This window comes from Equus asinus, chromosome 13 (assembly GCF_041296235.1).
Source record: "Equus asinus isolate D_3611 breed Donkey chromosome 13, EquAss-T2T_v2, whole genome shotgun sequence".
Taxonomy (NCBI): Eukaryota; Metazoa; Chordata; class Mammalia; order Perissodactyla; family Equidae; genus Equus; species Equus asinus.
The window spans coordinates 21,318,000-21,334,223 of record NC_091802.1 but is presented as its reverse complement, the minus strand read 5'-3'; the positions used below and the strand labels follow the sequence as shown (position 1 = coordinate 21,334,223).

At 56.7% G+C, this 16,224-nt stretch overlaps 1 protein-coding gene across 3 annotated transcripts in view; it reads right to left on the bottom strand.

Moving 5' to 3' along the window:
* Positions 1-2,297: 2,297 nt before the first annotated feature.
* Positions 2,298-16,224, bottom strand: part of RAB11FIP4 (RAB11 family interacting protein 4) — a 116,309-nt gene continuing 102,382 nt past the window's right edge. For all 3 annotated transcript variants that reach the window (XM_044745174.2, XM_070482749.1, XM_070482748.1), the window contains 8 exons: positions 15,870-15,969; positions 15,521-15,624; positions 14,234-14,374; positions 11,819-11,900; positions 11,198-11,335; positions 10,963-11,121; positions 9,675-9,818; positions 2,298-8,478 (listed from right to left, as the gene is read on the bottom strand). In XM_044745174.2, coding sequence (XP_044601109.2) covers positions 8,362-8,478; positions 9,675-9,818; positions 10,963-11,121; positions 11,198-11,335; positions 11,819-11,900; positions 14,234-14,374; positions 15,521-15,624; positions 15,870-15,969 — 985 coding nt within the window. In that variant the 3' untranslated portion in view covers positions 2,298-8,361. The remainder of the gene's footprint in view (positions 8,479-9,674; positions 9,819-10,962; positions 11,122-11,197; positions 11,336-11,818; positions 11,901-14,233; positions 14,375-15,520; positions 15,625-15,869; positions 15,970-16,224) is intronic.

Sequence of the window (16,224 nt, the reverse complement as noted above, 5' to 3'; positions counted from 1 at the left end):
TGGGGTAGACCAGCAAGGCGGGGAGAAGCCTGGCTCCCTTGCCCAGGTGACCACCGGAAGCTGGTGATTCCAACTTCTTGTCACTCAGCAAAAACACCAGGTCTTACCGAGTCCAGGCTGCCTCTGTCTCCCCACAGCCGACCTGCTCCCGCTGCCGCTCTCTGAAACTCGGCTCGGAGCAGCCGCGCCCTGGCTCCAGGGCCTTCCGTGGTCACCATGGCCTGCTTGCTGCCCTGCTAGTTCTCTTAAGGCCTCTGCACCTGCTGTTCCCTCTCCAGTGTTCTCCCCAATCTCCTTTCAGGCCTCAGTTGAAGTGTCCCCTGACTCCTCAAATGATTTCAGGAGTGATGACGCACCCTTGAGTCTCACCCATGGAACAGGCTGGAATCACCCGGGGCTTTGAGAAAAACCCCAGCGTCCAGCCCCACCCTTATCACCCAAATCCAAATCGCTGGGCTGGGACCCTATATCCGCATGGTTTAAAACTCCCCCAGGTGATTCACATATGTGCCCAGGACTGAGAACCTCCCATTCTAGCATTCTAGAAGCTCCCTGTGCCATGAGGGTGGGGAGGGGTCTGTTTTTCTCACCGTTACAAGCCCAGCACCTATAGCCCTACACGGGCATCTATTAGGCACTGATGAGACATTTGCTTAATGGATGCGTGAGATCCACCCTCAGTCCACCAGGCCCTGCAGTGCCTCACCATCGCACCTCGCCGCCACAGTGCCCGGAAAGGGCTGTGCTTTCTACAAGCCAACCGCACGTGTGGTTCCTAGTCCTACAATCCTCAGGGCTCTACTGAAACGCCCCTTCCTCGGGGGAAGCTGTCCTGATCCCCAACTGGCCTCCATCTCCTTGCCCCCAGCACCTTTCCCTTGGTGCCACTGATCACCAGGAGTCGGCTGTGTCTCCCCATCCCCCAGGAGGACAGAAGCCTCGGCTGTGTTTTCTGTACCAATCCCCAGTGCCTGGCACAGAGCTTGTCCCACACAGTGGTGCTCAGTAGATTAAGTTGGTTGGTTGGTTGATTTCGTGCCCAGACCCTTCAGGCGACTTTGGCCCCGGCCCAGAGGCTTCTAAAAGGCCCTAAATTCAGGGCCTGGTAAGTTGGTGGGATCCGACCATGAAATACCTTTGCAGGAACTGTGACCTCCAGGGGGCATAGGGATGGCATCGTCTGTCACGGTACAGACCACCAGGAGACGTCCTGAGACTGCTGAGTGGGGAATGTACCTGTGCAGAGGGCACAGCCTGTACACACGGCAGTGCTTGCTCCCGCCTCTCTCCAGAATAGTGAACTCAGTTGAATTGTGTCCCCCAAAAAGATACAGTGAAGTCCTAAGCCTTGGCACCTGTGAATGTAGCCTGATTTGGAAATAGGGTGTTTGCAGGTGTAATCAAGTTAAGACGAGGCCAGCCCCGGTATCCTGTGTTTTTATTTGCAGAATCTGGCAACCCTTGTTGGGAAGGAAAGAAGGCATGTCAGGAGGATGCAGGGAATAAAGGTGCAGGAGAACACGCAACTGCCAGGGTTGGAAAGTAACTCCTGGTGAGCCTGGGAGGCGTGTAAACCCAATGAGTGGGGAAGCGTCTGCCTGCCCTGGCCAACCCATGGCACTAGGGCCTGTGTGGGGAAGTGGGGGGCCTTTTCCTGCCTGTCCTGAGAATCTGGGCCAACAGGGAGGGCAGGCTCATCTCCAGATGCTGGGCCTGGGTGACCTGTGAATCCTTTTGACACCTGGAATCCCATAATATTAAGAGGAAGGGCAGACAAGGAGAGGGTAGAAATCTGGGGGTTTTGGCCATGCAGCTTGGAGCCACCTTGATACTCCAGGGCTTGGCAGGCCCAGGGCTGGCAGCTTGGTCTGAAACCAGGCTTGAGTGGAGGACTCAGGCCCATGAACCAGGGGAGTCACAGTGGCTGACATGGAGGAAGATGGCAGTGGGCCCCCAGTAGAGTGACCAGAGAAGCTGAGAGGACCCTGGGAGGCCCCCGCTGGGAAAGGAACATGGTTGCAGCAAGGACAGTTTCCAAACATCGCAGTCCCATGGCTGGAATGGTGGCGTTACAGGGGCTCTTGGGATCCACATCTCCTCTCCTGGGGATAGCAGGCTAAAATGAGGGTCTGCAGGGTGACCCCTGCCCCACCCTGCCCTGGAGGACAGCACCAGCTATGCTGGTACGCTGGGTGGGGCCTGTTCTTCCTAAGAGAGATTGTCCGTCCTCAGGGGCCCTGGAACCAGGCCTCACCTCTTCCAGCCGCCCTCCCCCACCACAGAAACTCACCACCAAGTCAGGCAAGAAAAGCAAAGTGTTTATTTACACCTTGGTCTGTACATTGGAGTTCCCGAAGAAGCCTGCCTCTGAGAGCCCGCTCCTTTTTGGTGAGAAGCAAACTGGAGGCGGAGAGATGGGGACCCTGGGATGCAGCTTTGGGGCCTCGCCCCACACTCCTCACCCTGCGGCCTGGAGGTGGAGGTCTCACTCCAGCCCCAGAGCTAAGCCTGCTTCCAGATGCAGGCTCCTGGGGCAAAAGACTCAAGTGGAATCCCACGGAGAGTCAAAGCCACCAGCCAACCCCTGGGCGTGAGGCCACAAGTGCCGCTTCTTCCATCTGGGCCCCAGGACACCCAGCCAAGGCAGCCAGCGGGCTGTGAGAGAGTCCTCAGCAACGCAGCCCCGGGTGGGCCTGCCACCATCGGGTGTGTGACGGCACCTGGGACTGAGCACCTTCGGCGGACGAGGAAGAGCTCGGCAGTTGTTAATGGCAGGCAGGGCGGCAGAGCAGCCTCTTCCGTCTGCCCACGTTGGGTCGGAAGCTGTTCTAGACACCAGATGGCGGTGGCCCCGAACCCAGGCCCAAGGCCAAGCACTGGGAGCCACATCGCTGGAGCTTCTCCTGGGGGCTGGGTGCATCATCCGAGGGGCCCAGGGAGCTGCTGCAGACCCATGACATCCCCACACCCTAGGTTAGGAAGGGGCGCTCTGCTTTCTATCAATATTGACACCGATACAGGAAGAGGTTCGTGGGAGAAGCTGCTTTAAACAAAGTTACCCTCTCTGGTGTGCCTAAACTAGTTGTAGGCTGGATGAGGGGCTAAGCGGGTCCGAGCCCCCCAGGCTTAGGACCATAGTGAAAAGATTCTGTACTGAGTTACCAAGTCTGCACAGCTGAGTGAGCGCAGGGGGAGCGGAGCCTCACTCCTGGGTACGCGTGCCGGGAGCCCTGGCGTGGGAGCAGACCTTAAGTGAGGGGACACTCTGTATACATTTATGGGGCTCAGGAAGGGCCAGGGTAAACGAGGAGGTGTAGAAAGGGGGGCAGTGGTGACATGGAAAATCCTGTACAGTGGTGCCAGGGAAGAAAAGGCACAAGGACAACAACCCCAAACCATGCAGACAAAACACAGCCTGTGCAGCACAGCAAAGCAGAAGGTCCCAGAGGAGGCACGGTCTCCCCGGGACAACAGCACTTAGATCTTGCAGGGGTGGCCCCGGGATGCCATTCCCAGCCACTCCCCTGCTGGTGGCTCAGGGCAGACTTCCCTCTGTTACAGTCACAGGAAGAGAAGGAGCCTACGAGGTTGGAGCACCAACGTCCGGTGGCGTCACTCTTTGCCAGGGTCTACGCTTTTAGCAACAAGCCTTTCTAGAAAGCAGCCTATTTTCCCAGGTAGGCAGCAGAGAGCATGGCTGAAGGGCCTCAGTGTTATCCTGCCATGCAGGTAGGGCAGCCCCAAGGTTCCGGCCTCTCCTGCTCCCTGCCCTTTCACACACACTCAGAGGATGGCAGGACTCGGACGTCCCTAAGGTCAGCAGAGGGAAGGGACTTGCTCAAAGTCACCAGGGAGGGCGTGGCCCCTCTAGCTTGAGGCCCCCTAAGGGCATGCCAGTCTCACCAGCCTAAAGCTTCACAATGAAGGGGCTGCCCTAGCCCAAAGGAGGAAAGGCTAGGGCACTGCTGGCACAGAAGTCCTGAATGGTCCCTCTCCTCAATCTAAATCTAGCCCTCTAGACCTGCTCTCAAGTCGCTCTAGACCTGCCATGCCAACAGTCATCTCCTTGGCATGGTGCCCATCCAAAACCTTGCCCTGTTCCAATCACATCGAAAGTTGGCTTTCAGGTTTAAATTTGCTAAAGCATCAAACACATACCCACAGAGCGCAGGAAGAGGGCTTAATCTCCCGCAATCCACCAGGCCCCACACTGGCCCCTGGGGGCCTTTGCCAGTTATTAAGTCCCTCATTGGAACCAACGAGCCCACGCTGTGCCCTCCTGACCTCCGGGATCTGATCTGGCCAGGGTAGGGACCAGACTTGCCAGGGGACTAGCACCTGGAGCCTCCAGAGCCTGCACCGGGATGCTGGTGTGGCTACTCATAGGAGGAGCTGGGGGTGACCCTCATCCACCTAGCCTGAAAACAGATCAGAGGCCCACAAAGCCAGGGTCCCCGCCTGCCCAGCCTGCAAGTAGGTGGCTGCTGTTTCTGAGGCTGCTATCAGGGGGCAGCCCTGCTTGTCAGCCCCTTGCCTGTTCCACTCCCATTCCGGAATGCGCCCGTGGCTGATACATCCCAACAGGTGCCACCCACTGACTCCACGGGCACCAGGCAGAGACCTGCCCACTCAGGCTGGATCCACCAGCTCCTGAAAGCATCTGGCCTCCCATCCTGGGGGGAGGGATCTGCTAACTTCTCACCACTCGACGTCATAACAGGAAAAGCCACCGACACCCCAGCAGGAGAACTGGCTGTCACCCAGCACCTGGATTAACAAGCCCAACAGCCATTTCCGCCGTTTTCTCTGCCTCCGCCAGCATCCTTCTAGCACAGGGGTCTCCACCTTGAGCTGCACGTTAGTATCACTGGGGGGCTCTTGGAACATCTGGATGCCTGAGCCACAGCCACACCAATTAAATCCGAATCTTGGTGGGGTGGGGGTAGGGGGTCAGCCCAGCCAGTGGGATTTTTAAAAATTTCCCCAGGTGATCCCAACGCACAGCCCAAGTTGAGAACCACTGTTTCAGGTCCAAGTGCCTCAGGAGGGCCTCGAGCTTTGCATTTTTAATAGGTCAGAAATAAACAAGGTAAATTTCCCTCTGACAATTCTCAAAGAACCTACAAATTTAAAATTGGTTAAGTTCGTGCACTCTGCTGTAGGTAGCCCAGTGTTTCGTTGGTTCGAATCCATGGCACCGCTCACTGAGCCACGCTGGGGCGGTGTCCCACGTGCCACAACTGGAAGGACCCACAACTAAGAATATACAACTATGTACTGGGGTTTTGGGGAGAAAAAGGAAAAAAATAAAATTAAAAAAAAAATAACGTCTAATTCTGGTCAATTCAAAATTTAAAACAATTTTTTTTTACTAGAACTTTATTTCTTAGGCCTTCCCAGGGAATAGGGCCTGGCTAAAACAGAAAGCGCTCCCTTTGCTAGTAGATGCCGTATATAAAACTCACTCGCTGGCTCTGTGAATTCTGTTAGGCTTCCGACTGAATGCAAGGAGAGCCCCGTGTCATGTAAAATGTGAGTCTGCTGCAGGACCCCGTGCCCAGGCCCCACGAAACACCTCTAAACCTCAAACAAGTTACTGCTGACTCCTATTTGGGAGAGGTGCCAGGTTGAGCAAAAACAAAAAACAAAACCCACGTCGGACACCCAGTTAAGTTATAGTCACCTGGGAGACCTTAAAAAATTCTGATGCCTGGGCCACAGCCCACACCAGTGAAATCACAACCTCTGGGGATTAGGCCCAGTTATCAGAATTTAAAAAATCTCTCCATTTGAAATATGTCCCAAGTATCGCACGGAACAGACTTCTGCTAAAATTGCTTGCTGTCTACCTGAAATTCAAATTTCCCTGGGGATCCTGGATACTACCCAGCAGCCCCACTACTAAGAGAAAAGGGTAGAAATCTCAAATGGAGGAGGCAGAGAACAAGGGAAGTGAGAAGGGCCGGCCCTCCCTGCACCCAGAGTCAGTACAGCTCGGGAACCTGCCCAGGGGCTGTGGCCTGGGACCGGGGCTTCGGCCCCCCTCAGGCTAGCTTTCCACATCGAAAGGCATTTGAAAAAGCGACATGATCTTAAAAAGCCAATTTGACAGGCTAGGCTTTATAAGATGTATTTCGGCTGAAGAAAGAAGGTTGGGTTTAACTTAAAGTGTGTGCAACACGGAATTCAGTCCCATGTTAAAGTCAGCCCTCTTCCAGAGACCCCACGCACTGCACCGGTCCCCAGAGGCCTCCTCTGGAGTCTGTCCCCACGGTGCCCCCTCAGGGCTGACAGCGTCTGCCGCCCCTCTCCCCACGGCAGAAATTCCTTCCTGTGTTGTGACTCTGCGGCCTGAATTCCCCATCAGGGCAGCTAAAGAGCATGTAAAGCTTTCCATCTACAACGCCCGTGGCTGGGACGAGCCCCCGCGGGCCGGGCCCCGGGTCTGGCTGGCCTCCCTGCAGGACTCCTTCCGATGTAAAACCCAGGCCCTAGTCACATCCTGATTCGTCCTCCTTCCTTTCCTCTAATTCGTGGCCATTCCTTCCTATGAGCAAATTCCCAATAGACCCCCTCCTCATGCCCTCTCTCCACGGCCGCCTCTTCTCAGACCCTCGGGGGAGCCCAGGGAGGCCAGTGTCCTGAGGAGCTGAGACTCCCAGAAGACTGACCCCTGCCCTAGTCTTCGTGCTGTGGGTGGCCCCAAGTCCAGGCTCAGACCAGTGCGGTCCCATTACGTGCAGCATGAAACAAATCCCACTCATATGCTTAAAAAGAAATCACGAAATCCCACCCACGCGCAGCTGACTGGAGTAGGGTGAAGAGCGGTCCTGGCCACAGCGCCACCTTTGTGAGCAGGGGACACACCTGAGTTCTGGAGCCCCTCGTCACGCTCTGCGGCCCTCTCTCCTCTGCCTACGCCCCTCCACACCCCTCCCCAACATGCCCTGACTTTCCTTTTTACGCTGCAAGTGCTGAAGAAAACAAGAAACTTGCCGGGGGAAAAAAAATAAGACCACAGAAATTTGTATACATCTGGAGTAAGGAAACGAATCCCAAGCCACATAAAATTGAAACAAACTGGAAAACGGAAAGGAAAGTACCATATCTACTCCCAGCTGCCTGGAACAAAAGATCGTATTAAAAATCCAGAGTGGACGTCACCAGGATGGAAGACTCAGGTTTTCCTGCAACGTCCTCCCGTGTCTCCCACCAGCACAGTGCTTGTTGCCCTGGCTGGGATATAGGAGTCTTCCTGAAAGTTGGAATGCGGGGGCCTCGCTGCCGAGCAGAGCCAAGCCCGTCTCCCATTCTGAACACCCAACCTGGAGGCGGGCCGTAAGCAGGCTGCACAGAGAACAGCGGCTGCTGAGCAAGGCCCGCTCCCAGCCCGAGGAAACCCTCAGCATGGTCCATCTCCATCGGCGCTTCTCTTCAAATGCAGCCATGGGGAAGGAGGGCGGGGATGTGCATGTGCTCCTCCCCCAAATCGAGTCTTTGGTTGCCCAATGCCACACGTGCCTTAGATACCCCCATCCCCCGACCCCCTTCTCCTTCCTTTTCATCCCTTCATTTTACACCCAAGGGAATGCTGCATATTTTTCATTGTCTTAAAAACAAAACAAAACAAAACCAGAAAGGGAGAGGTAGGTAAGCAGGGATGGGGAAGTGTACGGAGAACTCTGAAAACGCCAGAACTCTTGGAATGAAGGCCACCCCGTGCTGGTGCCTGTGCAAGCCCGGGTCCTTTGGACACACTGTGCACAAGCATCGCAGGGGCTGTCGGCCTGGAGGGCGCTCCCGAGGGCCACTGCCTCCTCTCTGAGCTTGAGCACCTGGGCTTGAAAGGGGGCCAAAGAGGTCAGCGGGAACACAGCTGTTGGGCATTCGAACTCCTGGAAAAGATCATAATTTTGCTTCCAGTCCCAGGGAAAGAGGGGTGGGGTGCAAGAGCCTGTTGCACGAGAGTATTTCTTAATCCTTGTCCCCAGAGGTAGAATCATTTTATCCAGTATCTGAAACACACGCTTCCAGTTCTTGTTATTAAAGTAACTCCTGATAGCACACCTGGCTCCCTCCCATCTCCAGGACCCTCTGCCCCCTGCAAAGGGACCACAAAGTGCATGGACAGCGAACCGTGCAGACGTCCCCTACAGCCACGGCGCCATGCTCACCCCTTGCTGTGTGCAAGGCCTCCCCACATACACACCAGTACACGTTACACGGTGGCTAGAGATACGTTTACAGTGTGCGCGTGAGGCCCGGCCTGGGCCACATCTGCAGGCAGGGTGTGCCCCTTGGTCCTGGGGTCCGGGAGGGGTCTGGGGGTCCTGAGGCCACTCTGCAGCTGGCCCCCTTGTCTCAGTGTTTGATCTCGAGGATGGAGGGGTTGTGGTCCAGGATGGCGAGGATAATCTTGTCCATGTACTGCCTCAGCCGGAAGTTGATCTCCTCCTGCTCCTTCAGGGCTTCCATGAGCTGAAGGGGAAGCGAGAGACAGGTTGGAGGCTGGCCTGGGCTGGGGTATGGACGGAGCCCAGATTCCCAGGCTTGCAGTGGGCCAGTGCTCGATGACAGAGGGGCTCAGGAGACCCTGGGAAAGGCGGGCCCTACGACCAGCCTCAGCACTTGATGCTGGGACATGCGTCTAAGCCAGCGGCTCAGCTCACACCCAAGGAGTGTTAACCACGCAGGTGGCCAGGCCCACTCCCAGAGAGTCTCATTTAGCGGGCCTGTGGAGGGGCCCAGGTGTAGGCAATCCTTTGGTAAGGGTTGAGAACACTGGCCAGGGGCATTTATAATCAAGACTGACGCCCAAAGTTCCAGGGTGCTAAGCCTCAGAAGGCTGCCAACTGTTTCCTCTGCCTGGAATGGCCCCTCCCCACCCCTGGCCCTGCCACTGTCCTTCTCCAGGTCAGTTCCTGCCATGTCCTTTAGGATATAACTGAAATGCTACCTCTGCCGCAAGACTGGAGGCCGGTGCCCTGCTCACCTGGGAGCTCCTGGAGGCCAGGTCAGCTCTCAGCTCTGTGTCCCAAGTACAGGGCAAGGGGTTCAGTGGCGGTCTCATGATTTATGTGAAAACGTAAGCAGGGTATTGTGGAGGCCTGGTGTTTTATAACCACACCCTGCTGGGGCAGAAAGAGTGGGCTTTGGCGCTAGAGACCTGGGTCCCTCTCTCCCTCCACCAGTAGGTGATCCAGTGTCCTGGTCTGCTGCTCTGTGACATGGAAGTGTTTACAAAGCCTCTGAGCTGTCAGATTAGATTAAGTGAAGACAGTGCCAGCAGTGGCTCAAGAAATGCTAGCGCCCCTCCCACCTGGGCTGGGGGGAGGGGAGTCTGGTCTCCCCTCACTACATGTTGATGAAATCACCCGGCCCTTTGGGCACATTTCTGGCAGAACTGAGACTCGAACTTCACGCTGCTCCCAAGGCTGCGCTCCTCCCACCACACGCAGCAAAGTAGAGCTGATTTAACTCCGCCTGCGGCCAACTCCCCTCCCAGCTCTGCCTGGTCCCTTGGGGTAGCTGCAGACGGGGACTCCCAGGGGCCAGGCCCTGGTCTGCCTTTCCTGCTCGGGGCAGCCTGGGACCCATCATCTCGGCAGGTGGGGACAGGGTAGGATTCCCAGAGGAGGGCCCAGGCCCCAAAGCCAGAGCGAGGGGCACGTTACCTCATCGCGAGACGCTGTGTCTATTTCCGCAGCCAGACACTGGGCTTTGGTCTGAGTGGCGAAGAGGTTCTTGGCTTCGTAGAGGCTCAGACTCAAGATCTGTCCGTTCAAGTCGTCGTTCTGATCCCGCAGCTTATGATTCTCCTGTGCAGTGGGACAAACGCAACATCAGCTCCCTGAAGCATCCAGAACCCAGCGCGACCCACTTCTCTGCATCCGCCATCTCCTGACCCCCACCAGAACTCTCCCCTCAGGTGTGTGTCATGGCCCGTTTTAGGACACCCACAGAGGATGTGGCCTCTGCCTGGCTTGAGGGGAGAAGGGCTGGTGTCTGGGAGGCCTGGGAGGAGGAGTTACAGCCCTGCTCAGGGGAGCCAGGGTTCCAGAGATGAGCATGGCTCCTGGCCACCCGGGCCTCCCTAGGGCTGGGAGAACCAGAAGAGGAGCCCCTGAGGCCCTGTGTAGGGACACCACCAGCCAGTGGCTCCTCCTGCGACCCTGGCCCGTGGTGAGGAAAAGCGATGCTCTAGGGTCCCTGGGCTGGGAGGTTGGCTCACCTCCTCGGCTCCTCCTGTAGCCGGGCTCTGGAATCTTGCTCCAAGGGAGTTCTGTCCAGGGGCTGGCCTGTAGTGCCCTGTCCAGACCCCACTGACCAGCCCCATGCTCTAGCTTTCACCTAAAAGCTCCTAAGTGCGCAAGCCGGGGACCTTGGGCGCCCCTCGGGGACAAGGAGAAGGGCTGGGGTTTTAGGATGGCTGTGGGAGCACGACCACCAGCAACTCAGAGGTGTAATTTATACAGCTGTCTCCTGAATCTGGAGGCACTGAGCCTGGGGCTTCCTCGTCATCACCCCATCCCTTGCTTAATGCCCCTCCTGGCCCCGCTGCCCCACCCCCCGACTGGTCTCCAATTCTGGGAGTGCTCCCGGGGACCATCTGAAATGGAATCTTGGGCTCAGGGTCTGCTTTGGGAGAAACCAACACAGCGAGCCACTAATACGTGGCTGGATAGTCTCATTTTCCACCCTATGTGCCAAGGACAGAAGAGTGGTGTCTATTTCTTTTTACGGACGCCAAGGGAAGACCCTGGGATTTCCATCAGACGCAGCCTAGAGGTGAGGCACCTTCCTGAGCTGTGAGACGGGGACCAGCAGCCCTGACAACCAGGGGTGCCAAGAGGAGCAGACATGTACAAGAAGGTGGTGCTACAGCTCTCAGCCCCCTTCAGGAAACCCGCCTGGTGGGGACCTGGACGCCTTATCCTGCCAGACAGAGGCTCCCAGGCCCACCTGCTTGAGCCGCTTGACTTCATGCTCCAGCTCCACCTCGCGGGCCCTGGCATTGAACTCGCCCAGGCCAGAGGATGAGCTGCGGCCCCTGCCCGGCCGCTCGCAGTCCAGCTTGTACATCTGCAGGTGCTCCAGCTCCTTCCGCAGGTCTTCAATGAGCTGCGTGGGAGAGAGGCTGGTTGGTGGGAACAGGGGCGTGGGAGGGAGCCCTGGGGGCCTCTGGCCTGGCACCCACCTCCTGCGTGGCCTCCCGTTCCTTTTGGAACTCGAGGCGGTTCTGCCGCAGCTTGTCCATCATGCGCTTGTACAGGTCCATCTCGTCCTTGAGCCGCAGGCTGGTGTCCTCCAAACGGTCGGACATGCGCTGCCGCTCCTGAAGCCGGGGAGACCAGGCCAGGGGAAGTGTGTGCCCAGAGGAGGTCACCACACCCCAGGGACTTCGCTGGGTCAGCCAACTCGACAAATGGGCAATCAGACAGAGCCCTCTGACTCGTGGCTTAAAGAAATGGCCAGATCCCCTAGGATCCCCTAGGATTCTAGAAACAAGCTAGAAAAATCTCAGGCCTCTGAAGTCCTTTAGTGATGCCAGAGAGAACTTGAACAGGAGGTGGCAGACCAGATAGAAGCTAACTTCTTTCTCTCTTGCTTTTATTTTCCCCATTATACAAGGAAAATTGGAAAAGCAGAAATATAGAAAGAGAAATTATTCATATTTTGCTGCCCTTTTTTTGGGGGGGAGAGCAATTGTAGTAAAATTTCAGAAACTAGAAACTAAAGGCCTTCAACGGCCAGCATCGTGTCTCTGTGGATTCAGCTCAAGATCCAAGCGTGAGAGATTCCTGGATGTGCTGCTCACCTCATCCAGTTTCTCTGTTTGCGACTTGAGCCGAGTCACTGTCGTTCTAAGCTCGGTATTTTCTTCCTCTAATTGCTGCACTCTGGGGAAAGAAGGGCGAAAGTGTCAGAGATGGAGATGATCTTACAATGGGTTGACAATTTGTGGCGATTCTCTGCTCCCTGGAGGAGGTGATATACCAGAAAGCGAGAGAGCGAGTGAGAGAGAGAGAGAGAGAATAGGAATAATTGTTCCAAATGTTAATACAGCCTTGAGCTTCCTGTCATCCAAAGCAAAATGGTAAAGACGCTGAATTGCCTTTCTTATTTTTCTGATAAAAGGAAACACTCATTTGTGAATAAGAACACAAGATTCTTTTTGGATGCGTCCTTAGGGCCTGAATCAACACAGAGAGGATGTTTTTCTGCTAAATGAAGAGAAGGCTTCCTGTGGCTGGCTGTGGCAGGGGCCCGCCGTTAGAATTCACAATTTGAAGGCAACCACCATATGTCTTTCATTCTCCCCCAGCATCTCGCCATGGCTCTTCCCCCTGAGTGCTCACTGCAGCTGCCTCTGACACCCACAGGCATTGGTTCTGACAGTCAAAATCCTCTGTGTCAGTGTTCACAAGGGACTGTCCTAACAGGATTCCATGAGGAGACAGAGCCCGGGGATCCAGGTGGGTTGTTTTTTGAGGAAGATTAGCCCTGAGATAACATCCGCTGCCAATCCTCCTCTTTTGCTGAGGAAGACTGGCCCTGAGCTAACATCCGTGCCCATCTTCCTCTACTTTATATGTAGGATGCCTGCCACAGCATGGCTTGCCAAGCAGTGCTATGTCTGCACCTGGGATCTGAACCAGCAAACCCCAGACTGCTGAAGTGGAACATGTGAACTTAACCACTGTGCCACCAGGCCGGCCCTCAGGTGGGTTTTAAATAAGCTGAGAAGAGGGGCAGGTGAGTTGAGTTATCCATCAGTGGCACCAGAACACTACAGGCTCATTTCTGGCATGGTTTCCCACAGAGCATTCCCTGTCCTTCCCACTGTCACTTCCTCCTTTCTGGAGAGATGGCTTTCTGGCCTCCACTGGGCTCCCCAGGAGAGGCCCCAGGCCAGGGCCAGTGAGGAATTCAGACCCACCACCCATGCTCTGACCAGGCCACCTCATAGGGGACTTGAGATGGTGGAGGATGCAAGGAGCAAAGCACACCACATGATGCTGGGAGCACTGTCTGCATATTATCCATGAACAGCGCCCCCTGGAGTTGTGCAAGGGGCACGGGTTAGGAGATGGTTCCCAAGAGGGCTGGCTTTCTGTGCTTTGGCCTTAGGCCTACACTCACACTGTCTTCTTCCGCCACCCATGGCCCAGGCACCTTGCTCAGGCCACCCGGCCAGGCCAGCGGTTAGAAGCAGACAGAGAGCAGTGACACTTAATGAGGTACCAGCCTCCAGAAACAGATGCAAGCCAGCAGCTTCTAGAACATGAGTGAAAACTTAAACTGAACCCTGGTCAATAAAGTTAACAAAGCGGGTCTCAGGTACAGGGAAGTTGGAAGGTCTCCCCGCCAAACTGTGCAGGGGCCTGGCCCCCCAGTCCCCTTCGGGCCTGCTTGACCTCAGCAGGCAGGGAAGTACCTGCCCGCCAGCTGTGAGCCCACCTCCCCACACTCCCTAGACCCCAGGCTGGGCCTAGCAGACCCCAAGAAGGCTCAGCTAGGGACCGGGGACTCAGGGGCCTGAGGAGTACGGGGGCAGCCGTCCTCTCTGCCAGAGGCCCAGGTGGTGTCACCGGGGTCAGCAGCGAGGGCAGTCCTGGAACATCCTCACTACCCTCGTGTGTGTGCAGTGTTCTGCTGTGCACCAGCTCTCCCGCACTCACGGTCACTCCACAGCCAGGGAGGAACAAGAGATGGGGAAACTGATGCCTGGGGTGTGAGCCAATATGCCCAAGATCCTTGTGCTGATGGGTGACTGACCCAGATTCCTAGGTTAATACTCCTGTTTCTGTCTCAAGTTCTAACAGCTACACCCAAGGTACAGGAGCCCTTAACACTGGGGCCTGGCTTTTCCAGTTCCCTTAGCCCCTGGGGCTCAGGGTCAGTGGCGAATCTGACAGCAGGGGGCGCTCCACGCATGGACATTAGTCCCAGCCCAGGAGTTGGGGCAAGACCACTGTCGTCTACCGCTCCTCTTGTTGACAGCCAGGCGTGCTGTTTCCAGTTTTACCTAATACGAACAATGCTGCTATGAACACTCTTGGACATGCTTCCTAGAGTCCATGTGTTCAGACATCAAAGCAGAGGTGTCAGAACACCAGGTTTTCCCTCTGGCTCAGTCTTCCCGTCTACAGAATGGGGTAGCGCCTGCCCCACAGGGCTATATCGGGAGTGAGGGCGGATCAGAGGGCAGAGGCTCTGCGGAAGGGCCCACCTGGTGTTGAGCAGCTCGATCTCGGTGCTCTTCTCGCGCTCCAGCTTGCTGTAGGCCTCACGGTGCCGCCGCGCCTCCTCCTCCAGCGCCTGCTCGGCCATGGTCTCCTGATCCTTCACCATCTCCTCCAGCTCGTGCACCCTGAGGAGAGGCAGGGACTCCAGTCCAGGGCCATCTCTCGTGGGCTGTGTCTTCTCACGCCAACACAGCCTGCGGCCATGGGGGAGCCCAAGACCCTGAGTCGCTAACACCCGTGACTGTGGGAGGTGGTGGTGTGGGCACCAGGCCTGTGGGCCAGCAGCTTTGTTGACAGATGAATTAGGGCCCCCAGGGCACCTAAGGAGAGGTGTCTCAGCCACGCACGCCACAGAGGGTCAGGCCTGGCAGTGGGTCCAGAGGGCAGTGAGGCTGTACCCGAGAGGGTGGGACTCCCAAGGCTGGCACAGGAAGGGATGCAGGCCTTGCCACGGCTGGATGAAACGGCCCTCAGGTCTTGCCTCCTCTTTTTGCTCTGTTTGTTCTATATCAGTACCCTTCTGATCCATAATTCAGCTTCTGGCTAGTGGCCCAGAGCATGTCAGCCCTGGGGAAGGGCCAGGCCCCACTGTGGATGTCATGACCCCACTGCTGGTGGCCTGGTTGGTACATCCGTCTGGGACACATTTCACTGGCAACATTCCATCCATGAGGCTGACCTTCTGGGGTGTACAAAAGGTCCCATCTTTGGGCCCTACAAGGTTGAGGACCAGACCCCGGGCGGGCATCAGTTTACTGAGTTTCAGGCCACGCCATGAGGACAAATAAACTCTATGTGCACTGACTTCGTGCAGGCGGCAGTGGGGACGTCACGTTCAGTGGGCCTCCATTGGGAGGCGGACACAGCAATGCTGGGACTCCTCCCACCCATAGCAGGTGCGAGCCCCCCACTCACACCAGCCTCCCCCCCTCTGCAGAGCTTGTCCCCCAGGAAGGGAGGTCGGCTCTCATCAGCGTAGTACAGAGACAGGAGAGTGGATCCCAACTCCTGCCTTAGACCTGCCCTGGGGCTGCAGACCTGGGGCTCAAGGTCAGGCTCCACCTGTGTCCCTGTCCCCAAAGACCTGTCCTCCTGGGCACCCTGTATGGGCAGGGCCATACAGCAAGGAACTGATGTGTCACAGGCCCTCAGAGGTGGAAGGACATACGGGCTCCCTCCTCCAGCTTCTTGCAGGTGCCTTAGCGCCAGGACAGGCCTCCGTTCCCCCGTGTCACAGCCGGGGCCCCCAGAGCCAGTGCTCGGCCCCTGACCTGTGCACTAGCTGGGTGTTCTCCTGCTTCAGCTTGCTCTTCAGGTCCCCATTGGTCAGGCTGTCATTCTCCAGCTCTGTCACCTTTTTTTCCAGGAAGCTCACCTATAATGGAGGGGCAGAGGTGAGGGTGGAGAAAACCTTTGAGTTCGCAGGACTGAGAACCTGGAAACCATCGGACTGACAGCCAGGACCTCCAACTGACCACGTAGAAAGAGAAGGGTCATATTGGGGGGCCACCTACCCCCAACTCCTGGGCAGGGACAGGGTCTCCCAAGTCCCCAGAGAGCTCCCCACTACCCCAGGGAGCATGCATCATTAAACCCCTCCTCCATTCACCCACGACGCACCTTCTCCGTGATGTCATTGTCACAGGAGTCAATGCTGTCCCGGAACAGGTCCTCAGTGCTGCCATTACTGCTGCTAAAGTTGCTGCTGTGCATGAGCTGCCTGCAGGGATGGGGGGAGGCACAGCTGGCTGCACAGGTCAGCCGTAGACTGGGGTTCAGACTCAGGCCATGGGCTGGGAGAGTAGCCAGTACCCCAGGGAGGGTGCAAGGAGCCCCTCTCAGGAGGCTGCCCCCACCTGCTCAGGAGAGAAGAGGTGCCTGACCTCTGAACTCAAGAGATCATCCAGCTCAGAGGACAGCAGCCAGGCTGCTACGCCCCTCCTGAGCCCATGGCAGACATGGCCAATCCATCCCT